Here is a 27374-nt window from a genome sequence, read left to right on the forward strand (position 1 = left end):
CCCAGCCCCGCCCCCTTCTTCAATTATCAGTAATTACTGGTAAGCTTCATGTTTTTCTGTCCATTTTGCAGCTCCCACCGAAGTTGCACGCAACTAAAATGGAAGCGCAGCGTTCAATCTGCCCGCTCCATTGCTCATTTCCGCCCGCCCACCCCTCCTGCAGCAGCCGCCCTGCCCACCTCTTCCTCCGCCCCCCCACACCCCCCGCCCCAGCAACCTCGACTCAGCTCACGCTCCTGACACACTCCCAGGGAGCAAAGCGCGCTTTGTCGCACTGCATCACGGGACTTGTAGTTCGAGCCCCGCCGTGTCCCAGCCTACTCCGCCGTGAGGAACTCGCTTTCCCAGCGGGCGCCGCGAGCCCCTCTTCTTCTTGGCCTCCTTCCCGCCTCCCCTCGCTCTCAGTCTCAGTCTTGCAGTCTGGCCGCTGAGAGCTGGGGTGTGGGTCGGCGCGGCGGGGATCCCCAGAACCATGCCTGAAATAGTGGATACGTGCTCCTTGGCCTCTCCGGCTTCGGTGTGCCTGACCAAGCACCTGCACTTGCGCTGCAGCGTGGACTTTACCCGCCAGGCGCTGACCGGGACCGCCGCGCTCACTGTCCAGTCCCAGGAGGACAATCTGCGCAGCCTGGTACGGTGGCCCTCGCTCCAGGGGTCCCCCCGGGACCGCCCGCCGCTCGGTCCTCACCCCGCTGCAGCCCGTTCCCAGCCCCTGGCTCGCTTCTGGCCCGTGCATCCCTTGGGGCTGCTGCTCAGCCCGCGCCCCCTATTCTGGACCTCCTCTCCAGCCCCCCTGATTTCTCAGCACCCCCTGCTTCAGCCTCCACCCCCTCAAGATCGCCCCCACCTACCTCCTGTAAAGCCAGGCATCCCCTCCCTCACCCCCTGCATGTGCTTACGTGTCTCCCCCCCAGCCTGCTGCTCAGAGAGCTCTCCCCTTCCCTGGACACGTCCTCCGCCTATCCACTCCCTGCTGCTCACCCCACGCTCAGGTTTCATCTTTGCACGATTCCCCCCGCCCCCCTTGCTGGAATTCTAGTTCCCAGCGCTTGCATCCTCTGTGGCCTCCCCATTTCCTCGGCCTGCAGCCCAGAATTCCCTCCTCAGGCCCCAGATTTCTTCCAGTCGTCAGCGCACCTTTCTCGGTTCATAGTTGCATCTAAGATTCACACCCTATATCCTCTTGATCCCTGCTCCTTGGCACCTTTATTTCAACCCGCAGACACGATGAAGCATCTTCTTCCCCAGATGCCCCTGCCTGGTTCTCAAATCCTTTAGGGTTCCCAGCTTGAGACCCCTCTCTTCGTCCTGCTTTGATACTTCCAGTCTCTACTTTCTGTCTCTCTCCAACATCGAGGTCCTTCCTCGCTTTGATTTTAACCACACTGCTAATATTTTAAGGACCCCTAGGTCATGCAAGCTTTCTAAGGATGTTTCTGTAGAATGTATTATTTGTTGGTTCCAAGAAGCAAGTAATTTTTTGTGCTTCTTAGAAATCATGTACCTCTGCAAGCTCTCTAGCCGCTTGAATGGTGAGATACTTGCTTAGATTTATGAAATGTTATTAAATTATTTTATTTGTACAACATAACCGGTTTTCAGTGTTCTTACTCGAATTGTCTGATAGTACTTTGGGTTGTACCTTTCACCCAAAGAATTCCGTAGATGACTATTTAGAAATAAGAGGGACAAGAAAAGACCAGCCACAGAGTACTTTGCATGGGGTGGTGTGGTAACAACCTATGAAAACAGGAAAAGAGCAACTCCATCACCATATTGTCGATTTGATGGAAGGAAATTAGTGGGGTCAATTAACTGGGCATAATAAGTTTACGTAAGAATTGGTTATTTTCATGACTTTCCCTGTTTAATAGGCCTTTATTTTTTAGTTCATTGATGTGAATTATTATAACAAGTAACTTTCTTACTCTTTGTTCTTTCACGTTTTTCTAGACTAATTCTGCATTGAAAAATAGGTCCACTCCTCTATGTAGTGTAAGTTCAAAAGTACTATAAGAAAATAGATAAAGGAATTACAAGCAAGAAGGTTAACTATTTCCTTATAGGCTGTACTTTGGTCTGTTTAAGTACCCACTATCTTTTAGTGCAGGCAGCTTTGCCCATGCAAGATTGGCAAAACTGAATTCCTATTTAAAAGATTAGCAATCTTTCCTCTTATTAAAAGCAAGTGGATTTTGATTGCTTCACACTGCTTAATAGGGCCTTGCACTCTCACCTGTTTTAAAAAAAATTAAAGGTTTACCTCTATTCCACAAGTAAGCAAGGGTAAGCCTGCCTAAACTTTGAAAAGAATGTCCCTCCAATGTCCAGTTGAAAATCCTGCCCATTGTTTTTGCATTCCCCCATATCTCAAGAAAAGTAAGATTTTTAAATTATCATACCTGGTTGGCATATCTGTTTAATAAATTAGAAAGCCTGAAATTAATGTTGGAGTCAATACAAGAAAAGATAGTTTTCTATAGTGACATCTGTTTATAACTTTTTGCTTATTTGTAGTAATAACATGAGGCCAAGAATTTGGTTTCATTTATTTGAAGTTAGCTTATTTCTTTCCTCCACTAGATTACAGACTCTTGAAGGTAGAGACTATGCTTATGGCCCAGTGAATCCCAAATCTCAGTATAGCACCTGGCACATAGTGCACACTCACAAGTTGGATGAATTTGATTTAGAAAGCTTTGCCTACCAAAAAATAACAAACGCTTAATATGGACAGTACTGTTGATAGTGATATGTGAGGTGGCATCATACCTCACCAACACTGAGAGTGAGGCCTGCCTGGGAGAGGACATCATGTGTTCTGTCTCCTTCCTACCTCCATTCTTGAAGTCCAGTGGCAATGTTGAAAGAGCTCTAACAAGACCAATTCCTAGCTTTTCTAAAAATCCTTTTGAAATTGTGAATTATCTGCACTGAAGTTTAGTACTCATATATGTGATAACCTTTCAAGTATTTATCTGTTGAAATTTCCAATTTTCCTAGGTATTCTTTCAGTTGGTGGTTATCAGGGATTTTAATGTCTTGGTCAAGATCACATACTAGTAAGTGGCAGAAGGCAGGAATTGAATGCCAGTCTTTCTGATTGCAAACCCTCTGCTCTTTACCAAGTAAATGGCCAGGTTGGGAATGAAATGGAGGGTTTTTTTGGTTTGTTTTTATTTTTAACACATAGCCCCTTGTTTTTGTTTTTTTTTCTTTTCCATTTCAACACCTTGCAAATAACAAGTAGATGATATAAATAAAGACATAATAATTGGGCATAAACTTTTTTCTTTGCTTCCTGCTTTGTTGCAGAAAGAATTTGCTTAAAACAATGTATGCACTGTAATAGTATTAAAATTATTAAAGAAATTGGAGAAAAAGAGAATAAGGATAGGAAGAAGCAAAATTCAGGCCATAAAGCCCCTACACTCAAAAAGAAAAGTAGGCCCCCCCGATCGAAGTAGGCCCCCCCTGGTCGAAGTAGGCCCCCCTAGCACCGTGTGCAAAAAAGGGAACTTATTATATATTCCATGGAAACTAACCTGCTGCCCAGAAGGCCAGGTCTCTTGGGAGCTATTTTTCAAAAAGGGTATTGTGAGATATAGTAAATCCTATTCTGGTAAATTTCCACCATTAGTAGATCTATTTCTTATAATTACGTATGGGGAACTTGTCCTTACACATAGTCGACATGCAATAGAGATTTGTTGAAAAGTACTAATTCTAACTTGTTCACTATCCAGGGTGTTTTTTTTTTTTTTTTCCTATTCTATTTCTTTTCTTTGGTCAATCATTTCATAACATTTGTTAGTGAAATTTGAAGGCAAATTTCTTAAGTAATATGAGAATGATAGCTGGGGTTCTGGAGAAAAGCAGCTTAACCATTGCATTTCTGTTTTCTGGTAGTGCAATCCTTGCTTCTTGCATCGACTGTACTATTTTTTCAGGCTCTGTGCTGAACCCTGGGAATGCAACACTAAGTAACATTCTCTGTCCTTTTAAGAATCCTCAGTCAAGTGCAGAAAACAGTATTATAAAGCAGCACAGTAAGTGCTTTAGGAGAGAGCTGGGTCCTCTGCTGCTGCAAGTACAGAGGACATGAAAATAATTTCAGAAAAAGTCTTAACAATTAGATGACTCTTAGGATTCTGAAGAGATTTGTAAGCTTTAGGCAATATAAAAAGTGCATTCTGCTGGAAATTACCCAATTAATTCACCCTTACAGTTATAAGAGTAGTATCGATGTGAGTAGTTATATTCATATATATTCAATCAAGTTTTTAGAACAAATCAGATGTTCAGAAATAGGTCCTAGAATATGAAGGGACAAAGGAGCAACTGCTATTCTTAATAAGTTATAAGCCTAATAAAAACCATAGGTTCTGCATAGGCAAGTGCAGGAAGATAACTCAGTTCTAATTTAGATTTAGGGCAATAATTGAGGAACCCCCTCCCCAACCAATAAGAATAACAAATAATTATCCAGTTGGAGGGTATTCACCAAATTTAATTGCTCTTTTAAAAAAGGAAAAAAATTAAACTAGGATGGACCCAATCAAATATTGTTGATTCTAGATGAGAATCATAGTAATGATTGCCCTTGAGACTTATTCTGAGCTTATCATCCATAATTAACTAATAAAAAGAGAGATAGCTGGAAAATGACTGTGGTTGGCTTTTTAACACCCCCGTGCTATTCCAGGTCAGATTTCAAGGAAAAGGTGCCACAGGTTAGCAGATAGAGAATAGGAAAGCTAGTGGTCTCACCTGGTGGTGTTAGAAGAAATGACAAGACAGTATAAAAATAATGTGAAAGCAAAACTTGTTAATTTGCTATGTGGGATTGGGATCAACAGTGGATTATTTGAACGTTTAAAACCCTAGGTACTTTGAGCAGTTCTATTAATAGAACAGAGAAAACAGTGGAGAGAGTACCATAATGGTGCCTTCATTTTTAGAACTTTTAAAAGCTTTTTTAATATGAGGCGTTATTTCCCATGGAAATGTCAAGCAAGCAATTAGAGCTATCCAGCTGTAGTCCTGAGGAGAGGATACAAACATAGAAATAGACTACTAGTTATCTGCACAGGAGGATTAGTTGAAGAGGTGGCTTCAACTAATGAGTAAGGGCTTAGGAATCAAGAAAATGGTAAGAAAATCAAAGGACTGAAGCTGGAACATTAGGACATTTCTGTAAATTGGGGTTGGAAGGGAGGGACAAGAAAAATATTAGACAAGTAGAATCATTTATGTGTAAAGTTAAAGAAGCCAAGAGGACTTCAATCAGATAATGTGGTCCATAGGGCTTTAAGTGGTTATTGAACAGAAAAGACATCAGTGATCAAAAAATTGCCCTTTCAGTGGCAAAGGAGCTAGAAACCAGATTGAATGGGGGGATGGAGTCTCCTGCATATGGATGATAAAGTGGGAATAGCAGTCATACATTGCACTTGGACTTTAAGAAAGGAAGCAGAAACATAGACTAGATATCATTATGGGCAGAAGGATCAAGTGGACTTTCAAAAATAATATGGGAGGCTTGTTTAGGGTATTTGGACACAGTTTTGGGGCACAGGAAGGTTGAAGATTGTGGAACAAGAGATTGGTTGAGCCATCATAAAGGGTGTGGACTCTAGATATCAGGTAGAGGATTACTAGGATGGAAAATACTCAGACATTGCTGCTAAAGGAGTGTCCTTATTTATTGACCGGAACAAATATGTATGCCCTCCCAATCCTCGCTGGGGTCTTTTCGTCAGACAGCATTCCATGCTGAGCTTTTTCTAGATACACAATAGCAACAGTATAACCAGACAAGTGTCAAAGTTTATTCTGATTTTTAGATATATGAAAGTACCTAGGAGTACTTGGACTACTTGAGTTCTACAAAGAAATGTATGGGGAGATATATTGTAGAGTCATAATGAAGGAAACAAGTTATAATTGAATTTTTTCATAGCAGGGAAGTTTTAGGAGATGAAAGCAAAGGTATTTAAATTTAGAATTGAATTTTACGTAAAGCCCAAAATTTGTGTGTCTCTTCCAGAATTACCTAACAATATATATGCAAATCTTAGCACCCCAAATTTTCAGGATCCCAAGAGAAGTGATCTGCACTAACTTGATTCCTTTCATTCCTGTAATTTCATGCTCTATCTTACTCTCCATAAGCAGTGAGTTCCTCTATGCAGTTAATCATTGTAATTAGCCTATAACTAGTATTTGTCTTCTACAGTGTATAAAGATATTTTATTATCACTTAAACATATTAATTTGATTTTAGACTTTGGATACAAAGGACCTTAAAATAGAAAAAGTGGTCATCAATGGACAAGAAGTCAAATATACTCTTGGAGAAAGTCAAACTTATAAAGGATCACCAATGGAAATCTCTCTTCCTGTTGCTCTGAGCAAGTATGAGTGCTATCATCTTTCTCTTTCATAGCTAAATAATAGGGGAAATATATTTTTGATTAGACAGTTTTCTATTTACAGATTGCATGTATGAAATAATTGATTGATATGCTATCCCAACTGATGGCTGACCAGTAATGAGACCTTATAAAATATTATTGATGTTATTCAATGGATATATATTATAAATCCATATTTTAGTTATATTGAATTGTACTTTACTAATATATTTGTTTCCTACAGAAATCAAGAAATCGTTATAGAAATTTCTTTTGAGACATCTCCACAATCCTCTGCTCTTCAGTGGCTCACTCCTGAACAAACGTCTGGGAAGGAACACCCATTTCTCTTTAGTCAGTGCCAGGTAAAAGGACACTCCTAACACAAACATATGTAGTTTAATCAGGCGAAGTGGATGTAGTCCTCTGGATATGGGGGAGAGTCTTACCTAAGATAGCATTTTAATTATTTTCACTTATGTCTCTCATTATTGACATGTATATTACTTTTAAAAAGAAATGTCCTTTAATGTAAATAATGTCTACCCACATTGGACTTTTAGATCATATTTACATTTATATCCCTAGCACCGTAGATTTTTCGGAGTAGGCACTCACAAATGGGCACAAAATGAAAGGGAAAAACTAATGAGACAAAAGTAGTATGTACTAGTTACCAAAAAATGCTGATAGTATAGAAGTAGAAAGTGATAGAACAGATTTTCTAGTATTCTCCAGATGTCATTACTCAGAAGTACTCAACATTGAGTTTGTTGTATAACCTTTCCAGACTTCTCTTACACATTTACAAATGTATATGTCATGTAAATCTATTAAATGTACCTTTAAAACAATCTAATTTAAACTATTTCTGTTTTCTGTTTAAAAACTAACAATAAGAACCACAGAGTTAAAGACAATGTGTCATAAGAATAATATGTAGCAAATTGTCTTTTGAAAGGAAAAAAAACTAATTCTGTTAGTAATCAAATAATTTACAATTAAAGACACTCACTTCATTAAACATTTACTGTATTTCCAAGTACTGTGTTTGGTTCTTTGTATAATTAATCCTCTCTATATTCTTTATGATAGATGTTTTGTTAGGCTCAAATATGAGTGCGAGTCTATAAGAAAGGAAATAATATTGGCATACAAAATATACATGTTTGCTTTCTATTGCCAATTGAAATATCTTTTAATCTAAGAAACCTTCAATTCAATAATCTAAAAGAGATATAATGTTCTAAATAAGAATATATAGATCATATATAGTCCATAGCTAGAGGTGACAAGAAATGCAGGATTTGTGAGTCGAGTAATATAAATTTTGAATATTATTCCATTTCTTATTGGCAACAGTGTTTGAAAAGTAAGAAAGAGATTTCAGTTAAGAAATGTTGCTGTTGATAAGAAAAATGTAAATAAGATTTTGCTTTTGCTTAAGATTGTTTGGTATTCATATTTGCCTGGGTTTAGTCTTATCCAGTGATGTACATATAAAAACCCCTTTTGTTTTACAGAGTCACCTAACTCAGGACCACTAAGGAACTCTAAAGGCAGTCTAATAATTAAGTTGACATACAATAGATTAACAGGAGAAAAAAGAAACAAATTTAATTTCATACATTTGAGGATCCCACATAGACATGCGAAATTCAGATAGTCATGTGAAATCACCTTTATGTGATACCTTGAGCCAAGGAATGGGAGAGAACTTGGACTGTAAAGGGGGGTGGGTAATTCACCTGTTGATAAGAACAGATGTTCCGTAATTAGTTGTTTGCCCTGCAATACTAGTAGATCATAAATATTTATCTCTGCTAATAACTCTGATTCTGGACAAGGTTGTCTATCAAGTCTTCTAGGTTATAAGGGAGTGGCAAATATTTGTCCTTTAATCTGCTGGCTTATAATTGCCTTCAGCTCAAAATAATCCATGTACCAAAATGGCACTTTTTGGGGAGGCTTGTTCCCAGCAAGATATGTTCCTATCTTCACCAGACTTATCTGTAAATAGGCCAGGGATAAAATCATATGTGTGCCATCCTTTGTTTAATGGAGTCAGTGCTAATGACAAATTGATCAGAGAGCAAAGAAACACTTTACAGATTAGATGAATGAATGTCTAGTGCTACTTAGAGAGATGGTTCTTCCTCTCTCCTTTTTGTCTTAGTGTTAAATTTTCAGGTTTGCTGCAAGCTTGAAATGTCAAGACTCTAGCAACATTCCCAAGCTGTGTTCCTCAAAACACTGGCACCCTTTTAGATGTTCATCACTAAGAGAAAAGTATATTTCTTGTTAAAATAAGTGTGAGAAATCAAACAGGTTTCTTAGTTGTAGGTCTTTTCAGAAACTTCAGGAGACTGACGATGTTCCTCATGACTAAAAGGCAGGGGTGTAGTGTGACAAGGCTCTCAAATTTATCTCACTGAAGAATCCCCTTTTTTCAGAGTTCTAAATAGCTTCTCTCTGAGCACGGCTATTACTCAGAGCAGAGCAGGAGCATACTTTTTAATGTTGCTATGTGCTTCAGCTGAAATCTGAGGGCTGAGAATACATTAAAACAAAAAATTTTTGCTATTTTAAAAACTCCCAGGAAATGTAAAGTGTAATTTTATTTTTAAAAAGAATGAGTCTAAGAGCAAAGCCGCGATTTTAATGACTTCTTAATGCCTTGATTTATAAGAAAGGAGAAAACTGCAAAACTGACTTTTTCTTTTTCTTTCTCCCCCTCCTAGGCCATCCACTGCAGAGCAATTATTCCTTGTCAGGACACACCTTCTGTGAAATTAACCTACAGTGCAGAGGTAAATATCACAAATTTTTAATTGAATTCTATGTGGTATAAATGACAAGCAGAGATAATAATTGAATTTTTATAGCTAGAAATATTTCACTTAGTTAAAAATCTACCTAAAATATGTGAAAATATAAAAAAAAAAGGCTGTGGACCTCATTTTGAATATCAGTTTTAAAGGCAGTTTTGAAAAATAACTGTAGATAAATGAAATTCATGCTATTCTGATTTTTAAAGAAATTCAGAATTCTGGACCTAAAAACAAAAATTTGAGAACAACCTTTTTTAACTTTAAAATTGGACATTTGGGGCTTCCCCGGTGGCGCAGCGGTTGAGCGCGGGGTTGCGAAGCTGCCCGCAGCCTCTGCAGTGCCGGTTCAATCCCCGGCTGCTCCCCGGCCACCAGAGGAGGGTCCCACATGGCGCGCAGACCTCTCCTGCCGCCCGCTGCTCCCCTCAGCAGTGTACTTCGGTCCTTCTGCCTGTTCTGCATCCTGCTCTGACTCTGGTGAATTCTCTCACCCTCCCGCTCTTCTGACTGTACGCAGTGCTTGTATAAACAAACAAAAAACAAACAAATAAATAAATCTTAAAAAAAATAAAAATAAAAAAAAAATAAAATTGGACATTTGCAGGACTCAAGGTTCTATAAATACGATCTGAGCATCTATCTGGGCATCTAACAGGCATAGGTTCCAGACTTATCTGTTTTTCCAACTTATTCTTGTACTGCTTATCCTTTCAGAAAAAAAGGTAGGCTACTGTTTATAAATACATACCCTCCAGTGGACAGGTCCTACTTAGACCAAAAATAGAATTGCAAATCAACCTGTGTTTAGGGGGCCTTCTTGAATCCCTGACACCCCCCAACCCAAGGCACACCTTGTGGAGTGAGTGCTCCAGAAGAATGTCCCTGGAAGCAAGGAACCCCAAGTTCTGGACTTCTCACCTCTTAATAACTGCATGACCTCAGAGAAGGCTTATGACCTCACAGCCTCTGTTGTCTCATCTTTATAAAATATAACTGCCTAGGGCCTCCCCTGGTGGCGCAGCAGTTGAGCGCTGGGTTGCGAAGCTGCCTGCAGCCTCTGCAGCGCCGGTTCGATCCCCGGCTGCTCCCCGGCCACCGGAGGAGGGTCCCGCATGGCGCACAGACCTCTCCTGCCGCCCGCTGCTCCCCTCAGCAGTGTCCTTCAGTCCTTCTGCCTGCTCTGCTCCCCGCTCTGGCTCTGGTGAATCCTCTAACCCTCCCGAGCTTCTGACTGTACCCAGTGCTTATATAAACAAACAAAAAACAAACAAATAAATAAATCTTAAAAAATATATATATAACTGCCTAAAATGAAGCAGAATTAAATTATTTCTCAAATGCTTTTTAGCTCTAGGATGTATAGTTATAGCATTGGATTCTGGAGCTCCTAATTCTGTGTCTGCTTCAGTGATAACTGAGTACTGGACCTCACAAGGACATGGAAGTGTAGTGCTCACAGGGATGAATGTGGCTAGAGTGTTAACCTTAGGGATTGGTCCTTGATTCTGGCATTTATTAGAAATAAAACTTTCAAAGTCATGGAGCTGGAGTGCACACTTAAGTGACCAAGAAGATCCTTTCCATATAGAATTCCAGACAAAATTATCTCACCATTCTTGCTGACAAGTGTTAGTTTCTTGGAGTCATGAGCCTTAAAAAAGTTGTAACTCCAGACTTAACATTTTTAATATAAAATTGCTGTAAAGAGACTGTAGCATCCCCTTTGAATCTGTTTTGGGGTGTGAAAAGGATCAAGGGTGGTGGCCAGACTGGGTGCCAGGCACGGCTTTGGGTTCTTCATGTATATTATTTACTCTTTGCAGCCGTGCTATGAAGTATTACCCTCATCTGATGGGGAAACTGGGGTTCAGGAAGGTTATTTGCCCAAAGTCCAGTAGTTATTCTGTGGCAAAGCTGAGATTTTTAATCTAGCTTCTACCAAATGCTTTTAATATGGTAGAAGAATGGACAGATACTCACATTCACTTTTAAGCTGGTTTTACATATTGCTAATTATCTTTACAAAACAGGTACATATGGACTTACGTGAGTTCCTAGTCATTGTATAGGTAGTCACAGGAGGGGAAAGGATATTTCCATATATAATTTAAGATACATACAACCTTCTGTTTATAACTGGAAATGACTGTTCTTCTCCATTAGGTGTCTGTCCCTAAAGAATTAGTGGCACTTATGAGTGCCATCCGTGAAGGAGAAGCACCTGACCCAGAAGATCCGAGCAGGAAAATATACAGATTCAGCCAAAAAGTAAGATACATGGGTCTTTTTATTTAGTTGGTGGTGAAATACTAATAGCCTTTACCCATTCAGAGAGCAAAATGGCTTTTGAAATATTTCAGAATTTAGGAAGCAGCTTCCATTTTTTCCCCTTATTTTTCTTTCATGCTTTTAAAATATTTTTTTCTACATGTAGTGTTGTGTTGAAAAAAGAGTGGCTGGGTTGGGATAGTAGGAAGTGTGCCTGATCACGTTTTTCCCCCATCCCCAGCAGTAAGAGGTTTCCTGTTCCTATAAATAACACTTCTACCTGTTCTGTGCCAGAGTGCAGACTTGTGGTTGGTTAATGTTTACAAATGGAAGTGCTATCGTAGATGAAAAGAGCACTGTGAACTTTAAATTAAAATTTCTATGGTTGGTAGTCTTTTACTCATATCTTTGATCTTTCGTAAACTCTGTGTGTTTGTGTTTATGTTTGCTTTTTCACTAGACCTCCTTAAAAGAATACTAGAGAGTCTCAATAAGCAATTTTGCTCCAACCCCAGGTTTTTTATTCCATATTTTTGCCATCTTCTGATTGCTGGACTATTTTGCACGCCTCTCACATATACCAGAAGTGGTTTAAAGTATAAAGAAATTTTAAAAAATTAAGTCATGAGAATAAATAAAAAATCTAAAGAGAACACAATCTCCTCCTTAAAGGTTAATTTTGAGAACTGCTTGAAGTGTACTATGTGCATCACAATTCTCACATTTCAAAAGCTTTCCTTCCTGATGGAAGAAAAGGGAAATAGTTGTGGTGCAATGTTTTATATCATAATCTTGAACTATTTGACCCTGTAGAACTGAGAGCTATTTGAGAAGTCCAAAAGCACATTTATCTACACTAATGTTAAGAGATCTGGAAGGGAATTTACTGACTTTGAAATGAGAGTTGTCTTCTTCTAATGCTTTTAAACACTAATGCAGACATTTGGGGGGTGGGGTGTTGTTTCCCCTCTTTAGGTTCCGATTCCTTGCTACCTGATTGCCTTAGTTGTTGGAGCTTTAGAAAGCAGGTAAGCTTTTCAACAAATGTTGAGGTTTATGAAAAGATAAAGGCATCTTGAACCTCTGTCAGGATTAATTAGTAGACCATTTGCATATTTCTCAAGATATCAAGCTGACAGCTGCAGGAATATTCAAATCTAGTTATAAAATGTAAGGAATAAAATAATTTTGAATTTAAAAATCTTTACCAGTTACCCACTTAGATTTTCTAAGTACTATAATATGAACATGCTCTTATCTTTAGTTCAAAATCTGAATTTTTATGAGTTTGAACAAGTCACTTCTCATAACCTCCATTTCCTCCTTCTTGATATTGCAATATCTGCATTTCTTACCTGCCTCATGGGATGGTTTTGTGAAACATGAAATAAAATATACTAACACCTATACATTTTACCAAATATAAACAAATATAAAATATTTCATTACAATAGGGTGCTCTTCTTTCTTAGATTTTGTTTGTTCTTATTTCTAAACAACCGAATATTAAGAAAGTAGAAAACACATTTTTGAAGTTACCAGAAATATGGAGAAGTTGTGTGGGAGGATTCTGATTCCAGCTGCAGCATTACTAGTTCAGACACACCTCTTTGAGTTTCATTTCCTTGATTTAAAATCTAGAAATAATAATACATATGTCAAAGGATTTTTGTGAAGATTAACAGACTAACACATCTAAAGCTCCTGGCCATGGGAGACACTCCCAGGACTGTCATTAGCCAACAATTATTAACTCACATTATGTGCCCACTTCCTCTGCATTGTGCCACTGAACACTAACAAGTGGGGTAGAGACAATGATTTTTTCCCCCCGGTTATACCAGTGGAGAAACTGACATGGTGAGTTTTAGTACCGGGCCAATAGTCTCAGTGTTAGGAAATAACAGAGCCAGGCACCAGCTGGAGGCCACCTGACTATAAAGGTGACGCAGCAAAGATACACCTGTGCTTCTAGCACAGCAGCCACTGGCCACATGAGGCTGAATGTGCTGTAAGCTTATAACACACACTGCATTCTCATGCTTTATCACTCTATTTTACTATAAAAACATAGTGTGCAGGAGACTCCCTGGTGGCGCAGGGGTTAAAGTCTCAGTGCTATCAAGCTATTGCCAGCCACTGTGACATGAGTTTGATCTCTGGCCAGGGAGCAACCCACATGGCACAGCAGACCTCTCCTGTCTCACCCGCTGCTTCCCTTAGCAGTGTATTTTAGTCAGTCTACCTGTCCCTGTTTCTACCTCTCCTAGACCCTGACTAACACTGTTCTACCTTCTGTTTTGGTGAATTTGACTACTTTAGACATCCCACAAGCACATGATGAATCACACACCTACTGTTAGGATTTAAATTTTTGCCTTAAATCTTTCCTAGAACCTAATGAGTAATTTTTCTCGAATTCCTTTTTTATTCAACTTTTTTTTTTTTTGGTAGGCAAATTGGCCCAAGAACATTGGTCTGGTCTGAGAAGGAACAGGTGGAAAAATCTGCTTATGAGTTTTCTGAGGTTGGTCATAAACTTACTCTATTTGTTAATTGTGGTAGACAATAGATTTAAGTTTGAATATGAAATATGATGGCTTTAAGTGATGTGGCAAAAGAGTCAAACATATCTTACGTGAATTTGCAGTTGCTACAGATTTTGGTATCTTTTTCATTTAAAATAAGCAGCATTAACTCATAGCCCTCATAGAAAGCAATATACACTGTTAAGGAATCTGTTATGGTCATGATTAAGAGGTGCAAATTTTATGCATTAATTTTCCAGACTGAATCTATGCTTAAAATTGCCGAAGATCTGGGAGGCCCGTATGTGTGGGGGCAGTATGACCTCTTGGTCCTGCCACCATCCTTCCCTTACGGTGGCATGGAAAACCCTTGCCTCACTTTTGTAACACCTACCCTGCTGGTAAGTGGAAATACTTCTTCATCTGAAATTGAGTTCTCCTCAATTTCTGTTTGAGATATGATTATGAAGAACATTAGGCATATATTTTAAAAGTTCTTACTTACGTAACCCTTATATCTAGTCTTAATGCTCATCATGGTTATCATCATTTCATTTTTCAAAAAAAAAAATAATTTGGCCATTTGGAGAAAAGAATATTATGTTCAAGGTGTTGTGGAATGTTGGGGTGGAAGGGCTGGGTATCATGTATCCAGACCATTTACACTTGCAGTATAGGTACTAGCAAAACAAAGAAACAATAACAAAAAGAAAACCAAAATATCTTTGTTAACCATGGATAGGAAAGGGTTAGGCCAGGCCACAGAATATAGCTTCAGTTTATAAGCCTTTGTAAGCTACTTTAAATCCTTCCTAGAAGCAGATGCGATAGCTCATGGTTGGATTAGCAACCAAATAAACAAAACATACCATAGGAGACACAGGACACTATAAATTTTTCATAAATAGACCATGGGTAATGAGGAGAGAAGAAAGTACATAAGGGCCAATAAGAGCAGATGATAAAGATGGAAGTCGAAAAATAGGTTTCCTGGGAGTTAGAGACAAATATGTTGGTCTTCCATGAAGTGGAAAAATTCCCTAGCGTTAGTGAAAGGAAAATTATGCTATAGTCCTGCATTTTTCGTTCTGCTTTCTCTTTTGAGTTCCTTGGAATGTAGAAATACAGTGGATCATTAATGCCAGAATGCTATATTTTGACCAAAGGGGTCTTTTAGATCTAGTTTGTAACTTGATAACTGAAATGCTAAGGTAATTTTCTTCTTTTTTAGGCAGGTGACAAGTCACTCTCCAATGTAAGTGAAAAATTATTATGATCTTATCCTCAAGAAGAATTAAGTCAACTGATTTTAAAATAGTCATTGTATTATGTTGAAGATATGGCTATAAAAGAGTACTTGGGGAGTCTTATTGTAACATTGTTACATTAACAATTTAAAATTGTATGGTTTGATTTCTTCATGCAATGATATAGTCATTTAATAGTTTCTAAATAATTTTTGTTTCTAATTTTTAAAATTTTGCTATACTGGGGTTTTGGGGTTTTGGTTTTTTTTTTTTTTAGTGAATTGAGTAATTTCCTGACTATCGCAGCTAATCTTAAAATATTTTTGAATAGCCTGGAATTGAAAGAACTAAAATACTTATCAATGGACTAGTTGAGGTTAAGATAATCAGTTTTACTACAAGTCACTTCCACTGTTTCCTTTAGGTTATTGCACATGAAATATCTCATAGTTGGACAGGAAATCTAGTGACCAACAAAACTTGGGACCACTTTTGGTAAGATGATGATGTCGATGATTTCTTTTTTGGTTCTTGCTATTAACTTCTTTCCCTGCCTTTCACTACTCTAAAATGTTTTGTGTGTATACATTGTCTTTCTTTGTTATCATCTCTTTGCTAGAGATACTTTTTTTATTTTATAACACTTATAATGTTAAAGTAAAGGTGTTCAGTTTGTGCTTGTTTTTTAGTTCCAGGTATAGTCACTTTTTAATACAGACACATAAAACTAGACACATGACTTCCGTTTTCTCTGCTGGATTGAGCTTCCCATTGTTTTGAAGGCAATTCACTTAGATGTTACTCTTCTTGCTTCACAATTGCTTTATGCTGTACCTCTACCAAAAAGGTATTTCCCAGAGGAAAATACCTTGTTAATTAAAATGACTTTTTCCTCTCAGTTGTGACACTGTTTTAATTTTTTCCTAGGTTAAATGAAGGACATACTGTGTACTTGGAACGACACATTTGTGGACGATTATTTGGGGAGAAGTTCAGGCATTTTCATGCTTTTGGAGGATGGGGAGAATTACAGAATTCGGTAAATGAGTCATTCTTTCATCCAAAGTTGTATAGGTGTTCAAAAATTTAGTGTTAAGCATCTCTTCTAAATAGCAACAAGAAAGTCATTTTTATAGGTGCAGAAAATCAAGCAGATGCTGGGATGACATTCTGTCAATACACGTCCTTCATTATCGTGTGTAAGGTCAATTTCCTAACCAGTAGGAGCCCGTTGAGTCTCTGCCATTACGTAGCCACTTATTCTGTTTGAATTTTATTTGGTATATTAATATCATTTTAAGTGCTCTCTCCTGAAAATTGAATTTGCCTACCAGGTCTGAAACATTTTTTCTAGTCTTTTATAAGAATAAATCAAGAAATATACAAGTAGCCATTCCATTAATAGACTTCCAGAAATTAATGCTGACATGTCCTATTTCCAGTCTCTGAGTTTGCTTAAGTTCTAGGTTTGCCTCAAGTTAGGCCACCGAGTAAGTAATACTTCCTTGTCAGCTTGTTTGCACAGCGATATCAGTATTCACGTACTGACGTTCATCTCAATTTGTATCTTACAGGTAAAGACTTTTGGGGATACAAATCCTTTCACCAAACTTGTGATTGATCTGACGGGCGTAGATCCTGACGTGGCATATTCGTCAGTCCCCTATGAGAAGGGCTTTGCTTTACTCTTTTACCTGGAACAACTTCTTGGAGGCCCAGGTAAGTACTTGGCTTTTTAAATTTTTTTAAAGGGTCTTGTGCAGAATAAGGAAGACTTTGTAATTGTTGTTTTGCCCCATTTTTTACATCTAGTTCATTATGTATGTAGCTGCTAAAGAAACCTGTACCATTTCCTGATCTTACTTCTCTACTTAAAACCTTCAGTAGCCCTGAGTTCCAAATTGCATTGCTTGACTTAAAGAAAAAAAAAAAAAAAACTCATCAGTTTTTTTTTTTTTTTTTTTCAATTAGGAAAATAGTATGTACTCCTGAAAAAATTTGTGTGGTACAGGAAGTTTGCAAGAGTAACCAGTGAGAGTTCCTCAGCTCCTTCCCACTCTTAATCACTATTAGCATTTCTTTGTGTATTGTTCCCAATCTTTTCCTAAATGTTTTCTGATCTCTTTCTAAATTTTCTAAGTGTAAATGAAAAGACAAATAAATATATGTAGTTATTTGAATTGCAGAAAATGGATCGATCATATTGTATATTTGTCCTACATTTTTTTTTTTTTTAAATTTAACAGTTGCTCACATGTATCTCTCCTTGTCAGTACATACAAATCCATCTTATACTTTTCAATACCATGGTAGGATTTCATTATATATATTTCATTATGTAGATGCGCTGAATGTATACAACCTTCCTGTTTGCTGGATGTTAAGGTTTTCTTCTTTGTCAACTGTTTTAAATGCCCTCTCTCAGCTGGACTCATTCTGCCTGCCTGGTCTTATTGTCTGCCTTTCTAGTCATACAAAGGTTATTGTAATTAGAGCTTACATGTTGTGTATTCCTTTTGGGGGGTTTCATTCTGTCATCCCATACTTGTAATTAGCATTTCTCTTTCTCCCTTCTACCACATTACAGTTATTCAAGACCCAATTTTAAATCCTACCACATTTTTGAACATTCTTTCCTTCTGAAAGCCTCATTAATTCTCTGCTCTTTGAATGTTCTGTTCTTTGTGTTTATTAGTATACTACGAAGCACCAAAAAAAGGCAAATAATTATCTTTCTATTAAGTCACTTCTTTTCTTCTTCTTGTTTCACCTCTTAGAGGTCTTCCTAGGATTCTTGAAGGCTTATGTTAAGAAATTTTCCTACAAGAGCATAACCACTGATGACTGGAAAGATTTCCTGTATGCCCACTTCAGTGATAAGGTTGGATTTTAAAAGTTTTCTTATTTTTTGTGAAAAACATAATATACTTTTATTTAAAAGCTATTTTATGGCTGATTTGAATTACTTAATGATAGTATTAAGACTCAACCTTTCATTGTATTTTTTTTTAATTTAAAATGTGATCTCAACATGAACTAAAAACAGAATGTTCCCATTTCAGAGAGATGTGCACTGTTATGTTTCAGAAACTTATTTTTTGCATGTACTTAATTTTCCTATTTGAATTATTTATACTGATTAATATAAATTTATTTCAGAAAAGTGACAGAAATTATCTTGATATGTATAGACAAAAATATAGATTTGAGGACCTAAAAGTCTGTTTTAGATATTTTTTTCTGATAGAAGGGATTGCTCTGTAGCAAACTGGATGTTCTTACTTGTCACAGGTTGATCTTCTCAATCAAGTTGACTGGAACGCCTGGCTCTACTCTCCTGGCATGCCCCCTGTAAAGCCCAAGTCAGTATTTCTTTCTCCTCCTAAATCCTAAATATCTGAAAGGGTTTTATGCCTTTTTTGAACTGTTAATGATGAGAAGAGAGTTTTTAGATGTTTGAAACTGAACCCTGAGGTCAGACTTGCTTTGCTTAATGGTCACAGTTAGTTGTTCTCACTTTCTTCTGATGTCCCTGTGACGTCACGTCCCTGTGACGTCATGTCCCTGTGATGTCCCCATGTCTCGAGCAGTGCCTGACACATAGCAGGTGCCTCTCAGATCCACTGGATGTTTGGCCAGTTGGAATGACAGAATGTAAAATCCATGAAACAATTTTGTGTTGTTTATCAGGTTGTCCTTAGTCACTAGGTCTGTCCCTGCTGCACTATGCACACTAAATATGCTGAACTGAGTCCCATCTCTTTACTGCCGGGGCTGGTCACCTTCTTTCCGAAGGATGATCAGGTGCTTCGTTATCTGTCCCCACGGACTCCTGAGTGCTTACATGAGGACAGTAATATTAAGTCAGGCAAGGGGTTTTCTATTTCCATCACTTTGAAGTTCCTTATTTGCTTTTAAAAAGAACTTTTAATTTTAAGTATGTTTTGTTACTTGCATTTGTGAAAAAGCAAGTATATTTTTATAAAATGTAGTCTTTAATATTTTTTCCTCTCTGCAGTTATGACATGACTCTGACAAATGCTTGTATTGCCTTAAGTCAAAGATGGATTACAGTGAGTAATAATATGTGATGTTTGACTCCTTTTTTATTATACAAATATGTCTCTCATATTTGTAGATGTTTCCTTTTCCTCTGGCACTTCTCTTCCATCAGTTTGCCTCTCCCTTGACAAGACTTCATAATTACAAGCACAACTGACATAAACACATTTGGAAATAATTATATAGCTGACTTGGTTAGTATATAAATCAACAGAGATTCAGCAGGCCTGGATATCAGTTCATTCATTTTACAGAGGAAGAGGAAAGTATTGGTTAACTTGATAGGTATTTTTAGTGAAGGTCTTTTCAGAAAGCTTTTGCTATGGTCAGAAGGCCAGCTCTGGGAGGTATTAGGTCACTGATGGATGTCATAGAGTGTCCCTGGTCCCGCTGGGCTCACCCTGCAGCTGTTGTATAATCATACTCCATGGTGGTCACACAATGAAATATCCTGGGGACATTTCCCCACCATTAAGCCATACATGACTGCATAGTTCAGATCAGAAGACTTGTGGAGTTTGAATTAGAACAGTACAGGAGCAAGTACTAATAGCTCTGAAAGAGATTTTTGAGAGTTAATTTTACAGCTCGCTAACAACTTGAAAACTGAATGTGGAAGATAGGAGAGAAATGCAGAAAGCTCTAGGTATTAGGAAAATCCACCTAGAGCCAGAAGAAGGAAGAACAACCAAAACCAGGGTAAAGTATCAGGAACATGGAGCAAGAAACTACAGGAAAGACATGTTAATTTAAAATAAAGTATAAACATCTTGAGGGATTTTCTTAGAAGAAAATATAAAACCAGGCAGCCTTCTGCTTGTGTGCACGCATGCCCCACCATCAAGACTAGGCCTATAGCTGCCGGTGTCTGCACTCAGCACTGTGGCTGCAACGTCTGGGGCTGGAGGGGCGGCATCATTGTGGCTTCAGTCTAGATAATTAAGAGGGGCTTGAGGATTCCTATGTAGTGAGAGAGATCTGGTAGCACAACATGCCATGGAGAAAAGGACAAGCAATATCCAAGAGAAACAGGGTTTCTCAGCAAGGTGATGTGTTAGAACCCTCTGTTTCAATTTGAAAAAATGTATTCCAGCTTACTTGGTAAAATAGCTGCTGCTACTGATTTCTGCTCAGATATTTTAGGTTCAGCTGCTAAGGTGGGGTAATTATAAAAGGTTCCATCATCAACAAGAGCAGGCAGTGTTGGAGGCAGACTGAGGATGTAATCACTAATTCTCTCCTTGCCTTATGCATTCTATTTCTGGTTATTTTTCTTTAATATTAAATAAATACAAAAGAAAATATGTACATAACCTATTTGTAAGCTATACAAATCATCTGTCAAGCAATACCTGTGAAAATTCCATGAGCATAGTAAATACAACCTTGTAGGCATCTGTGCACCATCACTCCCATCTGGCCCTCCCAACAAGGTGACCATGGCCTTGAATTTTGGTTTATCATTTCCTTGCTATTTATGTTTTTACTGCTCATGACAGTATCCTCAAGTAATAGTTTAGATTTGCATATTTTTGAGGACAGAATGAGATCTCTATTCTGATCTTGAGGTTTTAAAGAATGAAGTTCTAGTATTAAGGGGAGTTCAAAGTGAGGAAGCTACAAAATAATGTTTCTTTAAAAGGATATATGAGTATATATTGAATTTTCTGGAAGAATATTCATAGAACTGCTAATATTGGCCACTGAGGAATGGGAGTTGAAGAAACAGAGCAAAAGCAGAGAAATTTTTCATTTGGTCATACTTGTTTTTTTTCCTGACATTTGCATATATTTCTTTTAAAATAAAAACCCTATTTTGAAAGAATTTTAAAATGTTTTTTAAAGATTTTTAAATGCTATTTTGATATGCATTATATAATATTCCTTAATTACATCTTTAAAGACTCACCTTTCTTTTTCTTAGATGACTTTCCAGGAGTAAGTGGGGAAAATAGGATCTGTGGAGATAAAGGAAAAATATCAGTTTGTGACCTTATCAGTTAGTATTAGTATGCTATTAAAAAGAATATGCAGCTTGATCCTATACCCAAATTTTTGAATTATCCTTTAAATTAGTTTTTTTTGTTATGTTTCTTCACTTTGGATTCTATGTACCTTGAATGGTAGTAATCAGATCTTTAAGTTACAGTAAGTAACTCCATCTCATCATTAGCTACTTTAAATTTATTTTTTTTTTTTTGCAGTCTTTTACACCCTTGTATTTCTGGTTACTATTTTTTTAACTTTTACTTTATGTCAGATAAACCAATAAATATTATTAAGTGGTACATGAATGAAAATAACCAGGTAACATTTGTTTTAGGCCAAAGAAGATGACTTAAATTCGTTCAGTGCAGCAGACCTGAAAGATCTCTCTTCTCATCAGTTGAATGAATTTTTAGCACAGATGCTCCAGAGAGTAAGTACCAACTCAAAATGTCAGAAATTAAAGAGGCCATAAAAGTACAGCAATTAGGTCAAACTAGTTCAGAAATTAATGCAGAAACTCATGGAAAAGGATTTTTATAATTCATTCACTTATTTAGAGATATTTGTTGAATGCTTGCTAAATTTAGTATTGTGCTGAACATAAAAATATGTAGGAAAGAAATATAGTTTATGGTCTTATAGGAAAGGTCACCCATGAAAAATTTAGCAATAGAAGGAGGGTTATTTTAGGGATCATTTGAGAAAAAAATTAACCAGTGAGGAAGGACTACATTCCAACTGGAATAATCAAGGAAGGATATTTGGAAAAGTGGGGCTTGATTTGAGTAGAGCAAGTTATCAGGGAAAAGTAGAAATTCAAGGCTGACGGAGCAACCTTGCCCAGTATTGCAGGAACCAGTTGTGGCTCTGGGTAAAAAAGTGAATGAGAATATCTTTGGAAGGACTGCTAGGACCAAATGTGATGGGCCTTGAATGCTAGGCTAAGAGCCCTAAACTTTATTCTCGTCAGTAGGAAAGGATTTAGCATCTTTAACAGGAGAGTCATTGAAGAAATGGTGGGTTATGAAAATGAGTCTACTGGTGATGTGAAGGCTGGTTCGACATGGGGAACACAATGAAGAAGTGAGCTGGGGGTCTCTCAGGAGTACAGCATGGGACAGAGGGAGCTGGATAGGAAAGTAAAGTACAAGACAGATGTGAGGACAATTACACCAGAGAGACTGGGGTTTTGTGGCTGACTAGATTTGGGGTGAACAGGGAAGAGACCAAGTCAATTTTAAGGTGTCAAACTCAGGTAATTAATAGAACATGTGAAACTGAAGGCAGATGTTGCATTTTGAGAGGGAGATAATGATAGGACCTTTACTGTTGCACTAAAGGGAGCACTGAGGTCTGAGGACCTTGAGGATGGAGAAGACTTTGAACAGAATCTCCTATGGAATCCACACAAAAGAGGAGAGGATTTAAGGCAACAGGTGCCTTTCAAGAATCAGTTTTTAGTATGTGAAGTCATCATGGTTTCAGAAATTTTTGTCACAGTGCCATGTGACCCCCAAATCAGAAAGGGGAGAAAGCCTGATGGGATGACTTAGGAATAGTCACAGCAAAAATTGGTGACAGTAGGGGGGCCCAGGAGGTGACTTTTTGACTTAGCAGGGTGGACTTGGAGTTTAGTTGAGGCTGAAAAGCCTGGGGAGGGTCTAGCAGCCAGTGACAGCGAGGTGGCTCTATCAGTGTGGAATGAGAGAAAGATGAGGTTGTGCTGGAGAGCAGCCTCACCATCTAGAGACAGCCACCCCACCATCCAGGAGTACCTCAGACTCTCTTCTTACCCAAACTGCACCCATCTACTTTCCTTTCTTCACCCAAACTTGTCCTTTTAGCATGGGTTAAGATGAGCACAGATTTCTGAACTCCCTGTAATTATTTAGAAGTTTGTATTTATAGGATAAATGTATTGTCTCCCTAAGTAAAGAGTCAACATTACTCATTAGATTCTCAACGAGGACTGTAATATAAAAGTTTAAAAACTACTATTTCGTAAGGATCATTGAGAAGGGATTTCAGAGGAAATATACAAAGGTAAAACTAGAGGCCGTCAGTGGGGGGAAAGTTAAGGAACTTTGAATGAATTTAGAGAATGCAATAAATTTAAGATCTACATGGTATGAGGAAGAACTTAAAGATTCTGGAAAGGATCTGAAAGTTCTCATATATACCAAAATGTCTGAGGAGAGGAATTCTTATTTCTTCTCTGTGTACCTCACAAATTGTTACCCCTTTGCTCCTAGTGGGACATCCTTATCCAGAATAAGTTTGCACAAAGTTTATTTTTGTGTGCATTTGTTTCTTTTACTTTTATCTAACTTATTCCTATATTATAAAATATTAGAGTATTAATCTGGCTAAGAATTTCTCTCCAGCTCCTTTCTTCCAAGGAATCCTGTTGAAATGGTACGTTTTACTTCTTTATTTTGCTCTTAGGCACCTCTTCCATTGGGGCACATAAAGCGAATGCAAGAGGTGTACAACTTCAATGCCATTAACAATTCTGAAATACGATTCAGGTACATCATTTTAACTTGTCTCTGTGGAAGAAAGCAGAAAAGTAGTATAAAAGGTGGAAAAGGGGAAAGCAGAGTATGAGACTTACACAAGTCTTGAGCAATGCTTGTCAAATGCACTGCATCTATAGAAATAATTAATAGTCGTATTTTAGGAATAATTAATAGTCATAGTTGCAACATCTATAAGATGAAACTTATTTTTTTGTTAGAATTGATACTAAATTTCTCTTGCCTTAAAAAAATTAGAATTAATCAGTAATAAATAGGTGTTCTTCCATAACTAGACAAATCAACTCTGAAATGGGAATGGTTAGAATCTGTCATTGATTCTGTTATGTGGTTAATCATTCTTAATTCAGATTTGTAGTGTGAAGCTTAAACCAACATTTAATTCCTTCAGAAATTGCATGTAGAAGGTACATGACACCTGTATAATCCAAACCTTGTAAAACAAATGATCTTTTTCAAGAACAAACTCCTCTTCCTTCTCTTCTCCAAGTATTAAATTGTATATATAAGGATTTAAGAGTCTCAGAATAAAGGCAATATAAAGTGATATACAGTAAACAGGATTATTCATCGTTACAAATGTAATTTTCAGATATACCTGTCCTATCCTGTCCCTCTTCCTCATTCCTCAATGCCCTCCCCCCCAAAAAAACTCTCCTTTCAGATGGTTACGGCTCTGCATTCAATCGAAATGGGAGGAAGCAATTCCTTTGGCTCTAAAAATGGCGACTGAACAAGGAAGGATGAAGTTTACACGACCCTTGTTCAGGTAAGAATCAAATCAAACCATGCTTTGAATGGGGAAGAAAAATGCTTTTCTTGTTACTAAAATACTTTGTAAAATGCAATCTCATGACAATCTTTTTTAATTTATTAAAGATTATAGATATAATTCTGAAATAGGAATTAATAAATTCTAAGTATTTAAAATTTGTGATTATTTCATTAGCTTTTTAAGGAGTGCTATATGTGGATTATCCCAAATAGGGTCAGACACTAGTGAAAAGGCAGTAAATCAAAGACAAATTTGTATACACTGAAAGAGCTTTAAAAGCAAGATCAGGGCCTCCCCTGGTAGTGTAGCAGTTGAGTGCTGGGCTGCAAAGCTGCCCACAGCCTCTGCAGCGCCGGTTCGATCCCCAGCAGCCGGAGAGGGTCCCACATGGCGCGCAGACCTCTCCTGCCGCCCGCTGCTCCCCTCAGCAGTGTACTTCATCAGTCTGCCTGTTCTGTTCCCTGCTCTGGCTCTGATGAATTCTCTCACCCTCCCGTGCTTCTGACTGTACCCAGTTCTTGTATAAATAAATAAAATCTTTAAAAAAAAAAAAAAGCAAGATCATTGGTGATTAGGCATAGACAGAAAAAAGTCTGAAGTTCAATGCAAGAAGAACGAACAAGTAAAGCCAAATCTTTGTGATCAAATGTTGCAACTGAAGCGGAAATATAGATTGCTTGACATATAAGAAAGGAATACTGGTATAAGAGGCAAAAAGTTGTATCTTGGCCACAAGATATACTTTAAGACTATCTCAGTGAAGTTATTTCTTTTTTTTTTTTTTTTTGCACATTTCATCATTTGTATTGAAAAGCAAATTCAAGAAATAAAAATCTCCTAACACAATGATAGAATAGTCTTGCAACTATTGAAATAACGATCCAAAATCAGTATCCATTCTTCTTTTGTAGTGGAAGATTTATAATTAAGTCTTCCCTCATCTTTTTCTTTGGGGGGAAGTAGATAGGAGAGAATGGATCAATAGATGAGAAGACAACACCTACTTAATGAGATTAGTATGGCACTTTTCTATAATATTTGAGTTATTTGAGTACTTAAAAATTTCAACAGAAGATTTTGTTAAAATCTTTTTTAAAACATAAGTGAAGTTATTAACTATGTGGATTTAGCAGAAATTCTGGAAAAAATAGAACAATGACATAAATAGCTATGAATCATTCATCTTGTCTGATCTTTGTTAACTTCACAAGGATAGTAAAATTTGCTAAAGTAAGTCTTTATCCATCTCTGTTTTTTTTTTTTCCACAGGGACCTTGCTGCCTTTGACAAATCCCACGATCAGGCCATCTGCACCTACCGGGAGCACAGAGCCAGCATGCACCCCGTGACTGCCATGCTGGTGGGGAAAGATTTAAAAGTGAATTAAGGACCTGCCTCTTGTGATTTCAGACCTTTCTCTTTTTTAAAATTGAATTCATAAAGAAATATTAAACTTCAGATCACATTTAACTGAAAGTATCTTTTGAGTTTGGACTTTTTATTGTTTTGTCAGTGATTCTCATAAATAAAGCTGAGCTCCCTCCCTCCCCACACCCCCACCAGTGATATGTTCTTTGTAAAGTGAATTTTAGCAAAATTTGATCTTTTGATCTATAAATTTAAAAATTTTTAATTAGTTTCCTATTTGTTTTCTCCCAGGTAGTCACAAAGTATTTTACCTGATACTTTAAGTTCTTTAATCTGCTACAAATCAAAAATTTAACATGATTGGAGTTTTCTTAAATAACCTTAAACATGAGCACTCATTTGGATTTGCTCACCACCCCCTGGTGAGCATAGGATGAGCCTACTTACAATGTGGAAACTAGAGCAGGAGCACTCTGCTCCCACCTGGATCCCCCAGACTCGTCCAGCTCTCCTCCCCACCAGGGTCAGATAGCCACCCTGCACACCAGAGGTCGCCTCTTTTCTGCTCAATCTGCCTCATCTTAGTGGTAAACAAACATTCACCCATACAGAGCACATAGCACCTAGAAAGACATACTAACAACAGTTCAACTTGGTCTAAATCAGAGAGTAACAAAGGATCCCTTTGAGTGCATTGGAGTGTCCCAGGGCACCTTGGCACACAGTATGGGAACCACAGTTGTATTAGATAGAATTTCATAGGTGATAGCAACCCAACTGACTAGAAGTCAGGAAGGGGAAAGGACTACTTTAAGGATATAGGACAGAGGGCGTTACCAGATCTGGGAACAGACAGAGATTGGCCCCCAGGACGGCAGAGCATGAATACTAGATACAGTCTCCCATTTCTGCTCTGCTAGTCCATTATATAGTCTGACTCCCTACACATGGAGAGACTGAGTTCCAAATTCCCAGGGACAAGACTGACCTAGCATGGGGACCCCCTAGCTAAATAACTACAGCCAAAGGTAGGGCAGACATCAAAGGGACAGATTGCTACCATTCCTGTTGTCTGTCTTCTCCCTTGCTCTCATCCTCCCCTGCAGTTTCTCCTTTTTTATTATTATTTTATATATTTTGTACATCACTTTTCATATTTGCACAATGTATGCATTTTCATCTTGGTTATAGTCCTCATACAATTCCAACTCTTCTTATTTTGACCCTAACCCTCCTCCCCCTTCACCCCCGTAGTGTGTCTCTGGTTTATAGTTGCTTGTTGATTTTGATTTTTACTTTATTATAATTAGTCTTTTTTCCTGGTCCCTTATTTAGGTTTTCTAAATTCCTGCT

General features: G+C 37.8%; 1 protein-coding gene across 2 annotated transcripts; it reads left to right on the forward strand.

The window, feature by feature from the left end:
- Window positions 1-379: 379 nt before the first annotated feature.
- LTA4H (leukotriene A4 hydrolase) lies at window positions 380-26293 on the forward strand. Of its 2 annotated transcripts, XM_037513832.2 has the most exons (19): window positions 380-631; window positions 6287-6417; window positions 6661-6781; window positions 9158-9226; window positions 11411-11515; window positions 12491-12543; window positions 13970-14042; window positions 14304-14444; window positions 15275-15298; window positions 15715-15785; window positions 16218-16329; window positions 16865-17009; window positions 18068-18171; window positions 18582-18652; window positions 19309-19363; window positions 21676-21771; window positions 23787-23869; window positions 24543-24647; window positions 25923-26293. In XM_037513832.2, exons 1-19 carry the CDS (start codon window positions 473-475, stop codon window positions 26038-26040), a joined length of 1836 nt encoding a protein of 611 aa, XP_037369729.1. In that variant the 5' UTR covers window positions 380-472; the 3' UTR covers window positions 26041-26293. The 2 variants fall into 2 exon arrangements, with proteins under 2 accessions (XP_037369729.1, XP_054552095.1); XM_054696120.1 differs by lacking the exons at window positions 23787-23869; window positions 25923-26293.
- The last annotated feature ends 1081 nt before the right edge of the window (window positions 26294-27374 follow it).

This window comes from Talpa occidentalis, unplaced genomic scaffold, assembly GCF_014898055.3.
Source record: "Talpa occidentalis isolate TD23 unplaced genomic scaffold, MPIMG_talOcc4v2.1 talOcc4.16, whole genome shotgun sequence".
Lineage (NCBI taxonomy): Eukaryota > Metazoa > Chordata > Mammalia > Eulipotyphla > Talpidae > Talpa > Talpa occidentalis.